General features: G+C 46.7%; 2 protein-coding genes across 3 annotated transcripts in view; one reads left to right on the top strand and one right to left on the bottom strand.

Annotated features, from left to right (window-relative positions):
* LOC127037657 (zinc finger protein 2-like) overlaps positions 1 to 19,134 on the top strand; it is a 98,063-nt gene that overhangs the window by 66,118 nt on the left and 12,811 nt on the right. The gene's annotated exons all lie outside the window — the stretch shown is intronic.
* LOC127037462 (zinc finger protein 383-like) lies at positions 3,839 to 17,102 on the bottom strand. 2 transcript variants are annotated; one of them, XM_050929215.1, is made up of 4 exons: positions 15,590 to 17,102; positions 14,771 to 14,897; positions 7,106 to 7,219; positions 3,839 to 6,741 (listed from the first exon to the last, which is right to left on the bottom strand). In XM_050929215.1, the coding sequence occupies exons 1-4, from the start codon at positions 15,668 to 15,670 to the stop codon at positions 5,717 to 5,719; spliced, it is 1,347 nt and encodes a 448-aa protein (XP_050785172.1). In that variant the 5' UTR covers positions 15,671 to 17,102; the 3' UTR covers positions 3,839 to 5,716. The 2 variants fall into 2 exon arrangements, with proteins under 2 accessions (XP_050785172.1, XP_050785173.1); XM_050929216.1 differs by lacking the exon at positions 14,771 to 14,897.

Genomic DNA, 19,134 nt, shown 5'->3' with positions numbered 1-19,134 from the left:
TAATTTTTGTTGCCCTCCACTGAACACTCTCCAATTTGTCCACATCCTTCTGTAACAGGGGGCCCAAAACTGGATGCAGTACTCCAGATGTGGCCACATCAGTGCCAAATAGAAGGGAATAATCACTTCCCTCGATCTGCTGCCAACATTCCTACTAATGCTGCCTAACATGCTGTTAACCTTCCTGGCAACAAGGGCACATTATTGACTCACATCCAGCTTCTTGTCCACGGTAATCCCCAGGTCCTTTTCTGCAGAACTGCCACTTAGCCAGTCTGTCCCCAGGCTGTAGCGGTGCATGGGACTCTTCTATCCTAAGTGTAGGAATCTGCACTTGTCCTTGTTGAACCTCATCAGATTTCTTTTGGCCCAATCCTCCAATTTGTCTAGGTCCCTCTGGACCCAAACCCTACACTCCAGCACTTGGATTCTTTGTGTGCTTTCACAGAGCAAAGAGCACATGTTCCATGATTTCATAGGGCAGAGTTTTATATTATAGGGAGCTTTCCCTGTGTGGATCAACACAGATGGACATTGTGACCCTTCCCAGGGTGCTGAGGGCCGTGAGTCTGCTTGTGGCCACCTGCCACGAGGAAGAGGGACTTTTGCATTTGGCAGCTGGATGTTAGTGACCAAACTCACCAGCCTGTCAGACAGCCAAGCACCCTCCTCTGAGCTACAGCAACCTTGACAGTTGGCAATAAAGGAACCTTAACCCCCAAGTTCCTTTAATGTGTCCCCTCTGGGGTCCAGCTCCAATCACCAGTTACTTGGGGCATGTCTATACTATCTGCCGAATCGGCGGGCAGCGATCGATCCAGTGGGGGGGTCGATATAGCGCATCTAGTGTAGATGCAATAAATCGATCCTCGAATACTCTTCCGTCGACCACTGTACTCCAGCTTGGTGAGAGGTGCACGCAGAGTCTACTGGGGAACTGCAGCAGTCGACTCACCACGATGAAGACACCACGGTAAGTCGATCTAAGTACATCGACTTCAGCTACGTTATTCATATAGCTGAAGTTGCATAACTTAGATTGATTCCCACCCCTAGAGTAGACCAAGGCTCAGAAAAATCCCAGATCCTCTCTGCCCGAAGCAATGGTACATCCCAGGTTACCAGTTTTACTGTAGCCCACTGCTACTGGATCACACATAGCACTTGAGCACAGTTATTGAACAAAGGGAAATTTCTTTAACAAGGGACAGAGATTTAAACAAACAAACGTGAATGATGGAAACCAACTGTTACCAACAAAACAAAATCACAACATGCAACCAACACTTCTTAATAGTTACCTTTCCTACCTAAGTAGATTGAAGTCTGAGTGACAGCCTATTGCAGTGATTGCTAGTTCCTAGGAGCACCACTGGTCATTAGTGATCTCCTTGGTGAATGGACCCAGAGTGTTTCTCTCCACCCTGTTATAAAATGAATCAGTCTTTTGTGTATATTCACAGAAATGACAATGAGGAAATGGTCCTATTGTCGTTTACACTTCCACAGGGTTTCGATGTCTATAATTTGTCTTTGATAGTTTTCCATTGGCTTTTCTGGGCTGGTGCAAAGGTTGACAATGCAGCAACACATCACAAAACTGGCTAGCAAGGGCCGGGTGACAATTCCCTCCCACTTGAATGGGCCATTCCCAACAAGACCTTTGATTGGGGTGACTCACTTTCATGACAATACCATATGGGCATAATTTTCCATATACTTACATGACTCCTTCAATAGGACTCACACACCTCTTGCAGTGACCAGGAGTAACAATAATTTACAAGCTTTCAGTACAGATCTCACTGCTATGCTTCCTGGATAAATATCATAAAAATCAGTGCATTAGGTGTGAGTTTGTCAGGTCTGAGGCAGGAGTTTCTTGTGAATTACTTTGACCTCTCTGCCAAATGGCACCAAAGAGCATTTATCACACATGCACTGAGCTATACAGTCACACTCTGATAGAACAGAAAGGCCAACACAAAAAAAAAAGAGAAAGGAACAATAAAATACTGAAATGACAATGGTTGGAACTCAACATTTCTCTCAGTCTTTGGACTGATGGGTATTAAGAGCTTTTCCCTCAGCTGAACCAGGTCATCGGACAGCTGGCTCAGCCCTCCATACTAGCAGCTTTCTCACATATAGGGAGATGGGTCAAAATTGGAATTGATGTCACGACTCGTTTCCCAGAGGGGATCAATCTGTCTAAGGCTATGTCTACCCTTCAAACACTGGAAATATTCTTCTGAGAACATAACCCTGTTTACACTGGGGCTTAGGTCACATTAACTACTTCTCTCAGTGGAGTGGATTTTTCATGCTCCTGAGAGATGTGGCCATGTCAACATGGCTTTTCAGTGTAGACCAGCCTCTAGATGGCTTTTAGATATGAAAGGCAATGGACTTCAGCTTTTTCCTTGGTATTGATGGTTGCCAACTGCAGCTTTCCTACCTGCTGGACACATTCTATGACAGATGTCAGGACTTTTCTTTGCAAATTAGAGAAGTGGGGAAGTCAATGATGCTTACAGTGTAAGTGGGTAAAAACTTCTACAACTTGTCTCCTCGAGTGGTTTTCCTTTTAATAGAAATTGACTTTGAAGCTAAGCAAAATATGCTCTATTTGAAATACAAAAAAATAAATTCTACACAGACCCAATATTCTCTTATACACTCTTTCTAACACCTATTCTCCCACCCCAACCTTTGGAGTGAGTTTTCTACCAGAACTCCTTACACTACAGGGGGTAAATTAAATCAAATCAACTTTTGAAGATTAACCATCATTTCCTGTACAACTAAAAAAAGAAAACAAGACAGCTTTCAGTTTTGCAAAATAATTCAGATTATCAAACAATTAGTCTCTTACTCTTTAACCAATAACATCACCTCTCATTTCATTTTCAGTAGTAACACTAATATATTCAAAGATCACAAATTCTGGTCACATACGTTAGTTTTCTTTTAATGCCCATTGCCAACAACTGAACCTGGGCTCAAGTTGTGGTTTGTCCCAACACTTCTGTGAGTTCATGTGTCTCTGGTTCTTCTGCCACATGTGTTGGTGGAAGGGGTCTCCTATATGGGAACGTTAGCATCATGAGGAAAAATACCTCTCTTTTCACACTTTAAATCTTTCAAAGTAGTAGGAAGTAGGGGAGAAGTGATACAAATGCAGAAAACACAAGAGAGAACTGTCTGGTCTACACTAAAGACATTTATCGGTATAATTATTGCTCAGGGGTGTGAAAAATCAAACACAGTTTAGCAACATAGTTACACATCTCTAATCTCCTGTGTAGATAGCGCTACATCAGCAGGAGGCCTTCGCCTGCCAACATAGCCATCTGAGACAATATTGATTTAAACAATTGAACTACACTGTGGTCATATGCACTTCCTTCAGTTAGTCGGGGATCTGCTGTTGTTCACCCTTTCCAAGTGGAGACTTTAAATCACTGCTGTGTCTTTGTTAGCAAGGCCAGTAAACTGGAAAGTTCTCTCCTACTAACAGAACTGCACTTGAACTTTCTCCATATCATCATGGAAGGATGAGGAAAAAGCAAAGCTGAAGTGAGAAATGATGACTTTAGCAAATGGTCATTTGTCTTAAATTCTCCAATTATCTGAGCTGAATTAATATGTAATTCTGTGACCACACAGCCATCAAGAAAGATAGAAACCCAGATCACAGACAGATAGAATACATGACAATGAAAGTGTAAGTTGAAATTCCAGAGCAGGTTACATCTAATTATTTAGAATCAGGACAAGAGTTTCTCCCATCACATTCTCCTCTGACCCATTCAAACATATTTAATTGAGCACTGTCTCAATAGTCAGTTATGTTATTTACAACATGTTTAGTATCCTAGTATTCCTATAATGGGGGAAAAAGCAGCCACCTTGCCAGAATTGGCTTGACCAATCGAAGGATCCTGGGATTTAAACTTGAAATGATCACACTGCATTTAGGATCTATTTGAATTCCCCTTCTTGGTCGTTGATATTTTCATCTCCAGTCATAGCAACTCCGGTATAGGATTAAATAAGTCAAAGCACAGACAACTGAGAACACTTCATCACATGACACTTTGAGAAGTGGAGGGGTAGAATGTAATGACGATAAACTCTGCCTGGCTCAGACAAAAGGTAACAGTTCTGCCATGATGGGGAAGGAGGGAATCTCTGAGTCACCCCATCGCCTTCCAAGTATCAGAGGGGTAGCTGTGTTAGTCTGGATCTGTAAAACGTGACAAAGAGTCCTGTGGCACCTTGTAGACTAACAGACATATTGGCACATAAGCTTTCGTGGGTGAATCCCCACTTCGTCAGATGCATATAGTGGAAATTTCCAGAGGCGGGTATAAATATGCAAGCAAGAATCAGGCTAGAGAACAAGGTTAGTTAAATCAGGGAGGATGGGGCTCTCTTCTAGCAGTTGAGGTGTGAACACCAAGGGAGGAGAAACTGTTTTTTAGTTGGCTAGCCATTCACAGTCTTTATTTAATCCTGAGCTGATGGTGTCAAATTTACAAATGAACTGAAGCTCAGCAGTTTCTCATTGAAGTCTGGCCCTGAAGTATTTTTGCTGCAGGAGGGCTACTTTTAAGTCTGCTATTGTGTGTCCAGGGAGATTGAAGTGTTCTTCTACAGGTTTTGGTATATTGCTTATGTTCCAATACGTATTTTAGTCTATAAGGTGCCACAGGACTCTTTGTCGCTTTTTACATCTCCTTCCAGTATCACAGAGGCTGAAATGACACTTTTTTCCTGCCCCTGCTCCTCTTCATTTAAATGTAATATGAAAAGTTCCCATTATAACTGCTCTTCAGCACAACATGAGAACAACTGGCAATGATACAATCTGTATCATTGGTGACTCTAACAATAACTTTGCAATAGGGGAATGGTATAAATGTGATGCTCCCTGATTCCTGATAGGAAGGGTACACTAGAATTACTCATGGGAGAATGGAGTTGATAGCAAGGACAAATGAGTCCACCTCAAATAGGTCAAACTGCAAAATGCAAAAATGGGCCACTCACTCATCTGGACAAGCTGAGGGATATCGGTGCTTCAAACAGCTTTTAAAAGTTACTGTTGGGGGGTGCAAGGCTCGAGGTAACTGGCAATATGGCATGGGGTCAAAAGTTTACATTCTCAGGCATACGATTGCCTTTCGAGCTAAACAATTTGTTCCTTTAAAGTTAGCATGAGTACATGTAATCATTTATTATTTTTCTTTTGTTCCTTTGTTTACGGTATAAGATGTGATTAATCAAAGGGGGTTCTGTATTGTGGGAAGAGAATGGAGCTAATTAAAGAATCTGGTAGTTAATGAATTGTAAATGACCGATTGTAGCACCTCTGAATATCTCTGTAAACAAGTGGGGTATATAGCGTAGGGAAGAGGATAGTAATTTGTGCAGGATTTGAGATTGTATATCTCCCAGCACCTTATTTGAACTCAAATAAAGAGACTTGCTTCTCCACTCCGGTGTGGTCATTGGGGATATGCACACGGGGCAAACGAACCCCAACTGTTGCCCCCCCTGCAATATTACTATGTGGGAATCAGGAAAGTATTAAAGTAGTGATAGCCCTAGAGGGTTTTATGGTGTTGATCCCCCTTGCAGATTCTCTGAGGGCTCACATGGGCTCAGTGGCAAGACAAGGTTTTCCCACACTCACTGCTTCCACTGGGTCTCATACCTGTGTGGATTCTCTGATGGCTAATAAGCTGCTGGCGGTGAATGAAGTTGTTCCCACAATCACTGCGTTTATAGGGCCTCTCCTCTGTGTGGATTCTGAGATGGGTAAGGAAGTTTGAGCTGTGAGTGAAGCTTTTCCCACACTCACGACATTTGTAGCACTCTCCCTTGAGTGGATTCTCTGATGTTTAGAAAGGGCGGAGCTGCGATTGAAGCTTTTCCCACACTCACTGCATTCAAAGGGCCTCTCCCCTGTGTGGATTCTCTGATGAACAGAAAGGGCTGAGCTGGTAATAAAGCTTTTCCCACACTCATGGCATTCATAGGGCCTCGTCCCTGTGTGGATTCTCTGATGAACAGAAAGGACTGATTTGTAAGTAAAGGCTTTCCCACAATCACTGCAATCAAAGGGCCTCTCCCCTGCATGGATTGTCTGATGCTGGGAAAGGCCTGAGCTGCTAGTGAAGCTTTTCCCACACACATGACATTCATAGGGCCTCTCCCCTGTGTGGATTCTCTGATGTTGAGAAAGGACCGATCTGTAAGTGAAACTTTTCCCACACTCACTGCAATCAAAGGGCCTCTCCCCTGTGTGGATTTTCTGATGTTTAGAAAGGCCTGAGCTGCTAGTGAAGCTTTTCCCACACTCAGGGCATTCATAGGGCCTCTCCCCTGTGTGGATTCTCTGATGAACAGAAAGGTCTGAGCTGCTAGTGAAGCTTTTCCCACACTTAGTGCATGTATTTTTCCTCTTTCCCATGAGAATTTCCTTCTGTGTTGTGGTTTCCTTGATGCTCTTCTGAGTTCCCCGACAGGAAATAAATTTATCCATTTTGTCCCCTGGATGGTTTCCTTGCTCTCTTTCTGGTCTGTGCTGAATCTCACAGCATTTTCCCTGCTCATGACTCCTGGATACATTCATTTTCGATCTCTGCGATAATTCTCTGTGTTTAGCCACTTGCTCAACATTTTCCTGCTGAGAATTCTGCTCCTCTTTCTCACATACCATTGCATCACCTGCTGGGATAAGAGACAGAAACCTCAGACAGGGATAGAGAGCAGAAGGCCAAACCAAAACAAGTGCTTGAGAGAGGTCAAATAAAAACAAGAACTGAACTCCTCCAAACTCTCCCCCTAAACAGGAGAGAGAAGGAGGGGATCAATTCCGCCCTCACATCCCATCCAAATTCACAGGGGGAAGGGAGGAAGCTACTGCCCGGTGTCTGCTAGGGTCTACAGGAAGCCATGAGCTATATTTACTCTGAGGATACAACCCCTGCTAGCAACAATAATGAACTGAGAAACCTTCCAAGGGCATTGTAAAGCATCCCAGATGTTTCCTTCAGGCACTTACAGATTCTGAGTTGGTTTAATCTTTCCTCACCTGTGCAAGGAACTCTCAGGATCTCTCTTTCCTCTGAACCCTGGAGGTCTGGAACCCATGGCTCTTCCCCTTGTTCGAGCTGGGAGATTATGTGAGGTTTGGAAACTGGAAACCCTGCTCAGATGAAAGAAAACAAAGGAGTTCAGTTGATTTCATATGACTGTGTCATAAAAAACAGTATTAATTTAACTTCAGTGCTTAGTGTGACCCAGTGTGCCTGGGGCAGTCCACACTGAAAATGCCAAGATCAGGGCAGGCTGAAAAAGGGAGAGCAGATGCTCCCAAAACTGAGGGTTAACATGGAAGTTAAATTCACCAATCAGTCACCAACTGTGCTTCTGATCCCCCATACTGGTTATCGAGAAACTGAAAAAAGACATCACACGGCTCCCTTTACTGCATTCCAGTTCTCCGACTCCCAATCAGCACCTAGGTCCGGCACAGTGAGAGATGATTTAAAAACTCTGCTCACATAAACAAAGTGTTCCTCTGACCCCCGAGTCAGCCACATTACCAGCTCTGTATAGGTTTGGATCTTTCCCAGAATACTTTGATGCCAGCCAATCCTTAGCATCTAAACTAAAGGTTTATTATAAAAGAAGGAAAGAAAAAGAAAATTGTCAAAATGGGAAAACAGTCAGATACATTCAGAAATATATATATCTGATTCTTAGCAGTATTGGTGAGTTTCCGGCTTGAAAGGCTCTCTGGTACACATCCACATCATTCAGTCCTTTGTTCCAGGGTTCAGTTTGTAGAGAAGTTGCTCCAGAGGTAGGAAGGGGGATTGAAGACAAAATGGAGATGATGCAGCTGCCCTTTATATTTCTTTTGCCAAGTAGCTTCTATTCCTGTGTCCCAAACACAAGCTTCACAGCACATGGCATGGAAAAGCCTTGGAGGTCTCAGTACACAGGCATACCCCTGCATGTCTTGCTGACTCAATAGGTGTATCCCCTTGGGTTCATTGTACAGCTGATGACCCCGGATGGGCCATCAAACAGGTTGGGCAGCGCTGATGCCAATATGTCTGGGGGTGTCACTCAAAAACACTACACAAGTCTGGAATACAGATATACCCTATATATCTATAACTCACAATACAAAGATAGAAACAAGATTATCAAACTTGGAAAATCATAACATTTTCATTGACACCTTACATGGTGTATCTAGCACGATTCATTGCCATTTCATCATGTTGGTATTTATAATAAAATAATAATAATATAAAGTGTCTCTCAATTCCATACAGTGTCACTTAATAAACCAGTGAGTTACCAGGACCGGTTCCCCAGGTGTTTGAAGATGCTGAACACCTTGATTCTGAGAGACTGAAATACCCACAGATATGTTGCGAACACACAGACGACACTGTGCAAGTCTGTGCCCCTATGTTCACTCTTCTAGAAAATTAGGATCAATTTTGTTCATAGTACATGTCAGGGCTGAATCTCCACTCTGTCACTCCGAGTGCAGAAAGTGGGGGCCCGCCAGGATTCTAAAAATTAATTTGTGCAACTCTAGGCTTGTATTAAACACCCAAAGTTACAGCTTTTCTCTGACCTTGGCTTGGTAAATGCTGCCATCACCCAAATTCAAAAAAACTCCAAACCCTTGGACCCAGGAAGGAATACTTGAGAATTCTTCCCTCTGGGGTACCCTCAAGCCCTTTCATCTCCCCTCCAGGAAAGAGCTGAGAAAGAAAACAAAGGAAATGAGCTGTGGCTACCAGCTAATTAAACAACATGCACAAACCTCTTAGGACACCAGAAATCCAATCCTGTTCTTAAAAGAGGTATATTTTATTAAAATTGAAAAGGAAAACAATACATCTGGAACTTAGGCTTTTGCTAGATTTTAAAAGAAACAATTTTTGTAAGCACCCAAAATAGCTTTCTTGGGGGTTCAGCTTAAAGCTTAGAAGCAAACAAAAGCATCTAGGATAGCACAGAGGAGCTCCAAAAGCCAAATTAAAAAATATAAACCTGATTGTGTCTGTCTAAACATTCCCTGTCCAAATCATTTCTTCTAGGTATGGAAGATGAATTTTCAAACCTGCTTCAAGCCATACACAGAATTGCTACTCCGTGTCGCCTCCCTTCTCCAGAGAACAACAGACAAAGGGAAAGTTACTGTCCCATTTAAAAAAGTTCTAGCTTTTCCATTGGCTCTTTTGGTCAGATGCCCACTCCTTTTCTTTTACCTGGGGGCTTGTTAACCCTTTACAGGTAAAGCAAGCAGAGAAGTCACACCAAAATGGATTTTACAGCAATCTGGCTGGCTGGGTGTTTATAAAAGGGAGATCCCTCCCCTCCCGTTCATTTATCACTGTATGGCTAGTGAGGTAACATTTGAAAAGACAGAATCTACTGAATAGCCTCCTTAAAACGTGTAGCAACACTGTATGCAAAGTGATGAGATTTTATGGTATGATATCACTGAAAAAGTTGCAACACTACGTTCCTCAGAGACAGCAGGGCAAACAGCTGGTCAAACAGCCATTCTTCAGGAGGGGGAAGGTGTGAAGAAGACATTTACATTCCATCACAGGGACCACTTGAAGCTCATATCTACGACAGCCTGTCACCATGACTCAGCTGAGAACGGAATTTGTTTCTAGTACAAAGGACTGAATTATAAAAAAAGGTGAGGAAAATGCAGGAGTCTCTCTCCCCTTTCCCTCTGCTCATGACAACTCCTGAAGAACTGAATGTGGGCAGCAGGGACAGGTTAGAGGGATTCCTGGCTGAAAGGAAAGCCAGCCTGTCTCAGCCCATGGTGAGAGAAACATTTGTTTTAAATACGTTTTAGCTTGTTACGTTAAACATTAGTTTGTGTTTTCTCTTGCATTTCTTTTGTAAACAAGTCAGACTTTTATGCCTCATTACTTGTAGTCACTGAAAATCTTTTTTTTTTTCCAGTAGTGAACAATCTTGGTTTATTGTTTTATCTAACCAGTGTGGTTGGATTAAAGTGTGTTGGAAACTCCATTTGGAATAACAAGGCTGGTGCATGTCATTTTCCATTGATGAAATAACAGATTTCATATGAGCTTTCATTGTTCAGTAGTGTGCTAGACAGGACAAGATGCACATTTCTGGGGGATGTCTGGAAGCAGAGAATTTTCTGGGGTTCTCCGGTGAGTACTGTCATTCGGGAGTTGCTGACGAGCAGCGCCAATACTGTGTAGCTGGGAGCGAGATACATGCTGGAGACTGCGTGTTAACTGCCCAGGAGTGGCTGCTCTCACAGTAAAGCAGTGTAAGAGGCACCTCAACCTGGGGAACTGAGGGGACACAGCTGTTCAAGACTCCAGATTGTACTGTGCTTAATGTCACAGACACTCAATTTCAAAGTCTCCTAAAACACAGAGAAAGTAAATCCACGTCCCAGAAATCGAAGTCTCCAGACAGAGGGCAAGTCTCCCTGGTTCTGCTTCCTGCTGACAGACAGATGCAGAGATAAAGAGAGAGAGTCCCAGGGAAGCTGGAAACATAAGCGTGGGGCTCAGTGGAGAAAGGGAACAGGAAGGACAGGGATATTACTGAATGCACGATCTCAGCAGTACTAGATGTCAGGGTAGCACATAGTGCAGCCCATTGAAAAACATAATCCCAAATATACATATAAAATGATGGGGTCTAAATTAGTCATTTCCATTGATTTATATAAGAGCAATATGATATTCTCTGTGTTACTGTCTATCCCTTTTTAAATAATTCCTAATATCCTCTTTGCTTTTTTGATTTCCGCTGCACACTGCTGGATGTCTTCAGATCACTATCCACAATGACAAAAAGATCTTTTTCCTGATTAATTGTAGCTAAATTACCCCCATCATATTTTATAAATACTTGGGGTTATTTTTTCCAATGTGCATTACTTTACATTTATCCACATCAAATTTCATTTGCCATTCTGTTGCCCAATCACTTAGTTTTGGGAGATCTTTTTGAAGTTCTTCACAGTCTGCTTTGGTCTTAACTATCTTGAGCGGTTTAGTATCATCTGCAAACTTTGCCACCTCACTGTTTACCCCTTTCTCCAGCTCATTTATGAATAAGTTGAATACGATTGGTCCTAGGACTGACCCTTGGGGAACACCACTAGTTAGTCCTCTTCATTCGGAAAATTTACCATTTATTCCTACCCTTTGTTCCCTGTCTTTTAACTAGTTCTCAATCCATGAAAAGATCTTCCCTCTTATCCCATGATAACTTAATTTATCTAAGAGCCTTTGGTGAGAGACCTTGTCAAAGGCTTTCTGGAAATCTAAGTACATTATGTCCACTGGATCCCCCTTGCTCACATGTTTGTTGACACCTTCAAAGAACTCTATTAGACTAGTAAGACATGATTTTCCTTTACAGAAACCATGTTGACTTTTGCCCAAAAATTTTTGTTCTTCTATGTGTCTGACAATTTTATTCTTTACTACTCTTTCAACTAATTTGCCTGGCACAGACGTCAGACTTACCGTCTGTAATTGCCAGGATCGCCTCTAGAGCCCTTTTGAAATATTGGCGTTACATTAGCTATCTTCCAGTCATTGGGTACAGAAGCTGATTTAACGGACAGGTTACAAACCATAGCTAATAGTTCCCCAATTTCACATTTGAGTTCCTTCAGAACTTTTGGGTAAATACCATCTGGTTCCGGTGACTTCTTACACTTAAGTTTATCAATTAGTTCCAAAACCTCCTCTAGTGACACTTCACTCTGTGAAAATTCCTCAGATTTGTCACCCATAAAAGGTTTGGGAATCTCCCTAACATTCTCAGCCATGAAGACTGAAGCAAAGAATGCATTTAGTTTCTCCGCAATTACTTTATCGTCTCTACGGGCTCCTTTTGTATCTCAATTGTCCAGGGGCCCCACTGGTTGTTTAGCAAGCTTCCTGCTTTTGATGTACTTAAAAAACATTTTGTTATTACCTTCTGAGTTTTTGGCTAGCTGTTCCTCAAACTCCTTATTGGCTTTTCTAATTACATTTTTACACTTAATTTGGCAGTACTTATGCTCCCTTCTATATACACCTCACTAGGATTTGACTTCTACTTTTTAAAAGATGCCTTTTTATCTCTCACTGCTTCTTTTACATGGTTAAGCCAAGCCACAGTGGCTCTTTTTAGTTCTTTTCCTGTGTTTTTTAATTTGGGGTATACATTTAAGTTGGGCCTCTAATATTGTGTCTTCGAAAAGTGTCCATGCAGCTTGCAGGGATTTCACTCTAGTCACTGTACATTTTAATTTCTGTTTAACTAACCCCCTTAGGTTTGCATAGTTCTCCTTTCTGAAATTAAATGCCACAGTGTTGAGCTGTTCTTCCCACCACAGGAATGTTAAATTTTGTTATATTATATTCACTATTTCCAAGCGGTCCTGTTATAGTTACCTCTTGGACAAGATCCTGCGCTCCACTCAGGACTAAATGGAGAGTTGCTTCTCCTCTTGCAGGTTCTTGTACCAGCTGCTCCAAGAAACAGTCATTTAAAGTATAGAGAAATTTTGTCTCTGCATTTTGTCCTGAGCCGACATGGGCCCAGTCAATATGGGGATAATTGAAATCTCCCACTATTATGGAGTTCTTTATTTTGATAGCCTCTCTAATCTCCTTTCGCATTTCATCCACAGTATCACTGTGTTTGACAGGTGGTCGATAATAGATCCCTATTGTTATATTCTTATTAGAGCATGGAATTATTATCCAGAGAGATTCTATGGAACATGCGGTTTCATTTAAGATTTTTACATCATTTGAGTCTACATTTTCTGTAACATACAGTCCCACTCCCCTCCCCACCCCCCCAGTATGATCTGCTCTGTCCTTTCAATACATTTTGTACCCTGGAATGATTGTGTCCCATTGATTGTCCTCACTCCACCTATTATGTCAAAATCCTCTTAACACGAGGCACTCTAATTCACCCATCTTATTATTTACACTTCTAGCATTTGTGTACAAGCACTTTAAAAACTTGTCACTGTTTATTTGTCTGCCCTTTTCTGATGTGTCAGATTTTTTTGTGTGTGAATGCTTCTCGTCTGATCTGGCCCCTACTTCATCTTCCTCCAGCCCCTCTTCCTGACTAAAACTAGAAAAATCTCTATCATTACACTCTCCTCTAAGAGAAGTCTGTCTGATCCATGGGCTCCTCTGCAGTCATTGGCTTTCCCCCATCGCTTAGATTAAAAACTGCTCTTCAACCTTTTTAATGTTAAGTGCCAGCAGTCTGGATCCACTTTGGTTTAGGTGGAGCCCATCCTTCCTGTATAGGCTCTCCCTTCCCCAAAGTTTCCCCGGTTCCTAATAAATCTAAACCCCATCTCTCTACACCATCATCTCATCCACGCATTGAGACTCTGAAGCTCTGCCTGCCTACCTGGCCCTGCACATGGAACTGGGAGCATTTCTGGGAATGCCACCATAGAGGTCCTGGAATTCAGTCTCTTTCCTAGCAGATTACATTAGGCCTCCAGGACGTCTCACCTACCCTTCCCTATGTCATTGGTATCTACATGTACCATCACCACTGGCTCCTCCCTAGCACTACACACATATCTATCTAGATGCCTTGAAAAATCCGCAACCTACGCACTAGGCAGGCAAGTCACCATATGGTTCTCCCGGTCTTCACAAACCCAGAGATCCTTCTTTCTAATGATCGAATCTCCCACTACTAACAGCTGCCTTTTCTTAATGACTGGAGTTCCCTACCCCGGTGAGGTAACCTCAGTGCAAGAGGTTACCCCAACATTATCTGGAAGGAGGCTCCCAACTATGAGAAGCTTTCCCTCTGCTCCTGTTGACTGCTCTCATTCCCTGGGCCTTTCATCCTCCTCAACAGTGCGGTGGACTGTCTGATCGGAGTTGGGACAATTCTATAGTGCCCCGGAAAGCCTCATCAACATACTTCTCTGCCTCCCTTAGCTCCTCCAGTTCCAACACCCTGGCCTCCAAAGCCTCCACACGGTCTCTGAGAGACAGGAGCTCCTTGCACCAAATGCACACTTACATACATAACAAAAGAATGGCCGTAATGGGTCAGATCCAAAGGTCCATCTAGCCCAGTATCCTGTCTACCGCCAGCGGCCAATGCCAGGTGCCCCAGAGGGAGTGAACCTAACAGGCAATGATCAAGTGATCTCTCTCCTGCCATCCATCTCCATCCTCTGACAAACAGAGGCTAGGGACACCATTCCTTACTCATCCTGGCTAATAGCCACTGATGGACTGAACCACTATGAATTTATCCAGTTCTCTTTTAAATGCTGTTATAGTCCTAGCCTTCACAACCTCCTCAGATAAGGAGTTCCACAAGTTGACTGTGCGCTGCGTGAAGAACAAATTCCTTTTATTTTCTTTAAACCTGCTGCCTATTAATTTCATCTGGTGACCCCTAGGAAGCTTCTGTTGATTATGCTGCACTTAACCCTCAGTTTTACTTGAGCAAACAGGAGATATTTGACACTGTGAGATATGGCTCCTGTGCTCTGTTCCCAAAATGTTCTGCAGCAGGGGAAGGTCTCTGGTAGTCTGTGTGTCACTGGCATATTGGGGTGATGCTGAAACTGGGCAGAGCAGAGGTGGCATTGTGGGGCTGGCGTAAACCTTCTCTCTCCATTTCCCCTTCCAAGAACCGAGGGGACAGTAACCCTTACCCAGTGAGGTCACATTCTCATAGTTCTCCTGCATGACATCCCAGTAGAGGGCTCTCTGAGTGGGGGCCAGCAGAGCCCACTCTTCCCTGATGAAATACACAGCCACCTCCTCGAACGTTACTGGCCCCTGAAAGAGCAAGAGTTCAACACTCAATACCTGCTGCCCCATTCACAGCCTCATTATTTGTGGGGAGAGGAGCCCATCAGAGGGAAGCCATGGGTGGACTGCAGTCAACAAAGTCCCACCTCAACTCTGCTCAGAGCATCCAGGAAACATCAGAGTGATGGGACAAAGAGAGAGCCCCTTATCTCTCCCAGCAGATCCATCACATACCTCTAGCCACAGACTGATAGAGGATAAGGAGGCCCTAGCAGGGACCAGACAGAGATCTCTGCTAGGAAGCCCAACAGCCTCCTCATTGTGAGGAGCTGGATATCAAGGGAGGGGACTCTCCCCTGACCCTCACTGGTGCGTATCCCCTTCATATTTCACAGGAGCCACTGGTTAGTTGGGTCAGGCTCCAGCACTATGAGTCTGGTCAGTTTTCCCAGCACCATGTAGCTGGCTTATTTTCTGCTCCACAAACTAGAGCATTTCCACCGCCGAACCTCATGGGTCTGTTCCTAGAATCTAGGCCTCTTATTAAACAACTCCCAGCAGGTTTGTCACCCCCTGCCCTCCCTTTCTCCGCCCTGTGCATTTCCTGCCCCGTGCCAACCTCCAAACCAGACTGTGCAAACCTTCCCATCTCCAGTATACTTGCTGTCCCTCCCTCCTGTACGAACCCACCAACTCCCCCTCAAAAAAATAATCCCTACCTGAGCTGGCTCCACTGCAGTCATTTCTCTCCTCTGTCCCATGGGAGGATGGGATGAGCTGGAGAAAAACATGGAAGCCATTCTGCAGCCCTGGCAGGGTGAGAAGGGCAGTTGAGGAGGTTACAGAACAGGCTTTAGGTAATTTCACATCACGATTCCCCCAGGCCCTCTCCCTCCAGACAGACATCCTAGACTCTGTCGTGTTGGGAACATACTTGATCTCTTTATTACAGTGTAGACCTGGCCCCTCCTATCAGGCTAAGCCCACAGAGACATTTTTAACCTCCCTTCTCCCTCCCCTCACCCCATAACAAAGTCTCTGAACACAAGGCTAGAAAAGAGCAGAACCAAAGGAGTCACTCTGGGGGATTCCCTTGGACACTGACCCCACAGGCAGTCACACCTCAACAGGGGTAATATGGAGTCAGGAACTGGCTTTTCCTCTGTCTGAGCCTTTTTCTGTTCATTGGAAAGTGATTCTCCCCAGCGATGCTACAATACATGCGCTTGGTGGACTACAGAGCTGGAAATCTCTCCCCCAACTCATTTCTCCCACTGCCCCTTTCAGTCTCTCCTTCCCCTGTCCTCTCTCCCTGGCCCCTCTGGCTGGGAAAATCCCATTCCTGGGGGCTTTGCTCTCCCATGGCTGGATTTTCTCCTGACAATTGCTAATGGGAGGAGAAATGACGAGGGGCTGTTTGTGCAGAGTCACTTTCTTGCCAGTCCCCAGCACTCCCCCTGAGGTCTTTCAATAACCTGGAGTCCGTAGCTCAGAATTTGTATTAACAGGGCCCCGGGCTGCCCTAGGGGGCTAGGACCAGCTGCAGAAAGTCATCACCTGGGCTGGGCAGAGAAGCTTTAATTAAGGTCACATCCCAGCACAGAACCCCGCTGGGGGAGCAGCAGCTGCTAAGCCTGGTCTCCCAGATCACAATGGAGGCTGCAGCGTCTGACCCAGGAAGCTGAACCCCAATATCCTGAGCAGAGAGGGACAGAGCATTTGAGCAGCTTCCCTCCTTTAGCTGAGGAGAGCAGCTAATGAGAAACCCTCATCACAGGGAGAATTACTGATCTCATTTGCCCCACTGTGCATCTGGAGTCACTCCTTGTCTTTCCATGCAGCATCTCTGATTAACCATGTTCTCAATGAAACCAGATTTCAGAAAGAATGAGTCCAGAATGCTGTGGAAGAGACCATCGTGTGGCAGTGCTGACCCCCTTCCCACCTCCCTCACCCCCCAGATCTAGGGCAAGGACTTCAGGGGGTGGGGCATGAATATTCCCTACAGGACTGGAAGTTCCTGCAGTTTTCAAGAGGGGAGAAAAGAAAAATCTGTGATTTCACCTGACAGTGTTTGATAAGTGGATAGAAAGTTACCAGGGCGAGTGGCCTGGCTGGCGGCTGCCTGGCAGCGCTGGGAGCCAGGATTCTGGCACAAGCTGATCAGGGAGCAGGATCATGGTTAGTAGCAGCCCCCAGACACCCCCAGTACCCGGAGCCCAGAGCCCACAGCCAGGGGCCTGACACCCCCACAACCCCAGTCAGGGTCCCGCCAGATCTTCCCTGGCCCCCAGTCCCCAGAGCCCCCGGCCAGGGACCCAGATACCCCCCGAGCCCCCAGCAGCCGCAGTGAGAGCCGGACACTGGTGAAATGGACAGAAAATGGGGCACAATCGGGGAGGGGAGCAGGTAACTTCTCAGGGGTTTGGGGGCGGGGGGGGCACCCTGGGTGCTGCTCGTTGCTCCCTAGAGAAAAGGGGGGCAGGACGCGGGGAGAGGTCCCCACGGGGAGGGGGGGGGCAGCGGTAAATCCGAGGGGATGTCAGCCCCCCCCCTTCTCTCCCCGCTCCTCGGGGGTCACCGGCTCTTCTCCCCCCCCGCCATGTCCGGGCCGCACCGACACCTTCCACCCGCCGCTTTCCCGGGTCCCCCCAAGGACCCCCCCGCAGGGACCCCAGGGCGGAGCCTGGCCGGGCCCGGGGGGCGCTGGGCTCCGGCGGGGACACCAGGGAGCAGATCCCGGCGCTGCGAGGCGCCGGGTCCCCCCCCGCGGACACTGGGGCCGAGTCACCGCCCGGCCCCGCCCCCGCCCCCCGGGCTCGCTCCGGTCCCTGGAGGCTGCAGCTCCGCAGCGGGGTGGGGGGGGCGGAGCCAGGCCGAGCACGGGGGGGAGGGGTTAATGAAGGTCTCTCCCGCCGCGATCTGCGCATGCCCAGAACTCCAAGGGCACAAACCCTTCTCCGGCCCGGGAGAGGCTCCAACGGCCCCGCGCGACCAAGGCAAAACCGCAGCGCCCAGCGCGCGTTCCCGTTCCGCCTCCGCCTCTCTCGCTGATGTCACTTCCGCTCCAGGGAGCGTCCAGAACTACATCTCCCAGCCTGCCCCGAGGGCGCGTCCGCTCTCCCCAGCCCAGGTAAGGGAGGGGTTCAACAGGTGAAACTGCGCATGCTCCGTGCGAGACCCGCTGGGGCGGGAGAACAAAGCTGCTGCTGCTGCTGCCGCCTCCGTGTGAGCCGGTGAGTGAGAGACCCCGGTGGGAGGGGCAGGAAAGTGACTCTCGGCCCTGGGGAACCTGGGAGAAGCCTCGGAGCTGCAGCAGGATCCGCCCCGGCCCCAGGCTCCGCCCCCCATCCCAGCGGGGCCGGGGCGGTGTATTAAATCCCTTCCAATAGCAATGTGCTGCTCACCGGGCACTGCGCATGCTCAGTAACAGCTGCTGAAGCCGCTGCCCTTCCTCCTGCCCGTCTCAGCCGGAACATTCCGCTGGGCGCTAGTGACCGGGGCTGGGAGGGGCGATGGGAGCGGCAGGGAGCGCGGGGGCGGGGGCTGAGCGGGGGGGGTAATTGACTGGCCAGGGGGAGGTCAAGCAGCTGGAGGCGGGGTTGGGGGGGCTAAATGACAAACTCCGGACTGGGGGGAGGGGGAGTTGTGCTGTGGGGCGGAGGGGGTGAGTCGGAGCTGCACGGGGGGGGAAGGTCATTGGGGGGGAAATTTGGACTATTTCTGTGTAACCAGGAAATTCCCGTCGGGGGTAAGTTTTTCCCCCTTTTTCTCGTTATCGTACGTGGCTATAAAATCCAGGGAGATTCCCCCTTCCCCCCCCAATGATCAGCTCTCTAACCCCCCCCGATATTGCCCTGCTCTCTCCGTACTTTTCAAGTGTCAATTTAAAATCTCTCCGAGGTGGGGGATTTTCCCACCCATTTTATCTGCAGCGATTTGTCCTTGTGTAGGTGGGAAATTGTTGCCCTGGGTCATTCCCCAGAACGTGGCTGCCCCTGGCGTGGGGCTGGGATGAGATGCCCGTTCCCTGCCAGGGCAGGGATGCGAAGAGCACGTGTCCCCCATGGGACTGCCCAGACCCCAGTTTCCCAGTCCCACCCACTGACCCCCAAACTACCAACACAGTTTCCCCCGGCCCTCAGTTGCCAGTCACTTGCCCATCACCTGCTGCTGCCCCCTTCCTTTGTCCAGGGAGCCTTCCAGCTCCAACTCGCCACCCCCCCCACCCTCTTAAATCAGCTCCTCAAAGGGCTCCTTGCTG

The sequence above is a fragment of the Gopherus flavomarginatus genome, chromosome 19 (assembly GCF_025201925.1).
Source record: "Gopherus flavomarginatus isolate rGopFla2 chromosome 19, rGopFla2.mat.asm, whole genome shotgun sequence".
NCBI classification, from domain to species: domain Eukaryota; kingdom Metazoa; phylum Chordata; order Testudines; family Testudinidae; genus Gopherus; species Gopherus flavomarginatus.
Note: the sequence above shows the minus strand (reverse complement) of the source record. Positions and strands in the feature narration are given on the sequence as shown.